Source organism: Pteropus vampyrus, unplaced genomic scaffold (assembly GCF_000151845.1).
Source record: "Pteropus vampyrus isolate Shadow unplaced genomic scaffold, Pvam_2.0 Scaffold23, whole genome shotgun sequence".
NCBI classification, from domain to species: domain Eukaryota; kingdom Metazoa; phylum Chordata; class Mammalia; order Chiroptera; family Pteropodidae; genus Pteropus; species Pteropus vampyrus.
Window position 1 is genome coordinate 11,570,102 of NW_011888804.1, and position 2,257 is coordinate 11,572,358.

General features: G+C 56.4%; 1 protein-coding gene across 1 annotated transcript in view; it reads right to left on the reverse strand.

The window, feature by feature from the left end:
• The window catches only part of BCR (BCR, RhoGEF and GTPase activating protein), a 116,527-nt gene that overhangs the window by 6,584 nt on the left and 107,686 nt on the right, over positions 1-2,257 (reverse strand). The window contains exon 17 of the mRNA XM_023528163.1: positions 127-186. Coding sequence (XP_023383931.1) covers positions 127-186 — 60 coding nt within the window. The remainder of the gene's footprint in view (positions 1-126; positions 187-2,257) is intronic.

Below are 2,257 nucleotides of genomic sequence, written 5' to 3' on the forward strand. Positions count from 1 at the left end.
CTAGCCATTCTCACCCTCTCCAACACTAGTCCGGGCTTAGCCTCCCTCCAACTGTTCCAGACAGAACCTGGGCCGCCCTTAACCTTCTGGGGTAAGTGGGCACCAACAGAGCCCCGTGGTACATACCCCATTCATGGCGATGACAGTCCGTTGCCAGTCTCTGTCCTGCAAGGCTTGGGGGTCCAGCTGAAAACAAGGAGTCATGATTATCAGAGGCCCTGGGGTCTGTGCAGAGGCCTTGCAAAGCAGCAGCCCAGGCCTGCAGCTTCTTCACACCTAAGTTGGAACTGGAGCCGGACCTTGGCTGGCTCTTCCATCTAGAGGCCAAGTGGGGTCCACAGAGAGGAGAGAACCAATGGAAACTCTGGAAACCTGGAGACCTTCTGCTCCCAGACCTTTGCTGTCTGGGACCCAGGCTCATCCTGGGTATGAGTTGGTGGCACTTTGGGGCCCTGCACCCTCTTCCTCCTTCCATCCTGTCCAGATGGGAGCTGAAGTCCACGCTGGTAGTCCAGGAGCTGCCCCCCTCCCCAACCATCACAGGTGCTACCTACAGCTCAAGGCTCAGCAATCGGTTTAAGAACGTTTTGGGAGAACCCATTTCAGTAGCAACTTCCTGGGGGCAATGCTGCCCAAGAGTCCAAGACGCTATTCATCCCACAGTGTGCACTGCAGTCTTAGCTACAGGAGCACGTGCAGGAGAAGCCTCCAGCCCAGAAGGACCCAGAGCCCAGCTCCAAATCGCAAAGCTAGTGAAGGGGCTAAGGGAAGCCCCTCTAAACTTCTGCCTCTGCAAAGCATTGTCCGAGCGCTGGTCTGCAGGACCATGCTGTTTAATGTTACCTAATGGCTGTGCTACTGTAAGACACCCCAACCTTCATGGTCAGGCCACGTGTCCCATCCATGAAGGCTCTGTCTCCCTCATTCTGGGAAGTGCATGCTCCCCATCAGCTGGGCTGGGTGAATAAACATACGGGGAGATCTTGTTAAAAAATACCTCCCGGGGTCCCATCCATGAAGCTGGACTCGCAGCTGAGGGTGGACCTGGGGTCGGAATAACTAAAAACCTCCCCAGACGATTCTGGTATGAAGCCAGGTCAGGGAGCCACCATCTGACACCCTAGAACCTGCCACCCCTCACGTGAGGCCTCGTGATGGCACCCTTGGCTTCAGGCGATGATTTGTTTCTACTATTAAGCAAGCACTTAAGAGCAGGGAACATGCCCCATGATTTCTGCATGCACACATGCACACAAAAACGTGCGTGTACAAACACACACACAACAGTACTGAGCCTAGTGCATAGTCTGAAGCGGGGCTCAGGCATCACATATTTATCCACTGCAAGGGACCCGAGAGGCCACAGCCATCTGGGCCTTGTACAGGTGAGGTGGCTAGAAAAGAAGGTCCAGCTGCCTCTCCCTCACAGGTGTGTGTGCCTAGGCCTGTCCCATGCACTTGCTCCACACGAGGCTCATTCCAGGCACTCCTGCGGGGGCGAGCCTGCTCACCCATTCTAGGTACTACTGGTGAACATTCTCAAGGATCTGAAAGGTACAGACAGAATGACCCAGAAGAACCGAGGGTGGCAGAACATTTCTCTCTGGGGGCTATGTGGTCAGAAGTTCTTGTCCCACATCCGTCCCATAAAGTTCTTAGGGGCCATGCTCCCTGGCCATGGACACCCTACCTTGAAGGGCAGGGTCTGTGAGCAGGGACCAGCCGTCACAAATCACTCAGTAAAGGAGATCTCCCCAGTGGTGCTTTCCCATTAGAGTGAGTTCCTTTCTAGGGTGATGGCGTCCCCCAGGGGAGGAAGGAGGGGAATGACACCAGGGACCTTCCACGCTCAGGCCGGCAGGACTCTCGACCAGAGGATTCGTGGTGGGAGGTGAGGGGAGTACACTGTTGCCCCACGACCCCCAACTCCGTGTCCTGCCCACCCAGGAAGGAAGGGGGCAGGTGCTGTTCCTCCTGAACCCCAGGGAAGGGAGAGTCGGCACAACCGCTGAGAGTTTTAAAAAGGGAAACGAGCATGTTCTGCAGGAGACGCCTTTCCCTTTCCCTCCCAAGAACAGTAATTACTGAACCCCTTTTCCCTCGAGAACCGAGGACTGGTGAACGCAGCGGACGTCCAAGCAGCCCCTGGGGACACCGCAGCCCACCGCAGCCCACCTTGCCCTTGCACACGAGGTTTCGGATGTGGGTCCACAGGGCGGTGCCACGAGCACACAGGTGCTTTTCGGCAGAGGCCACC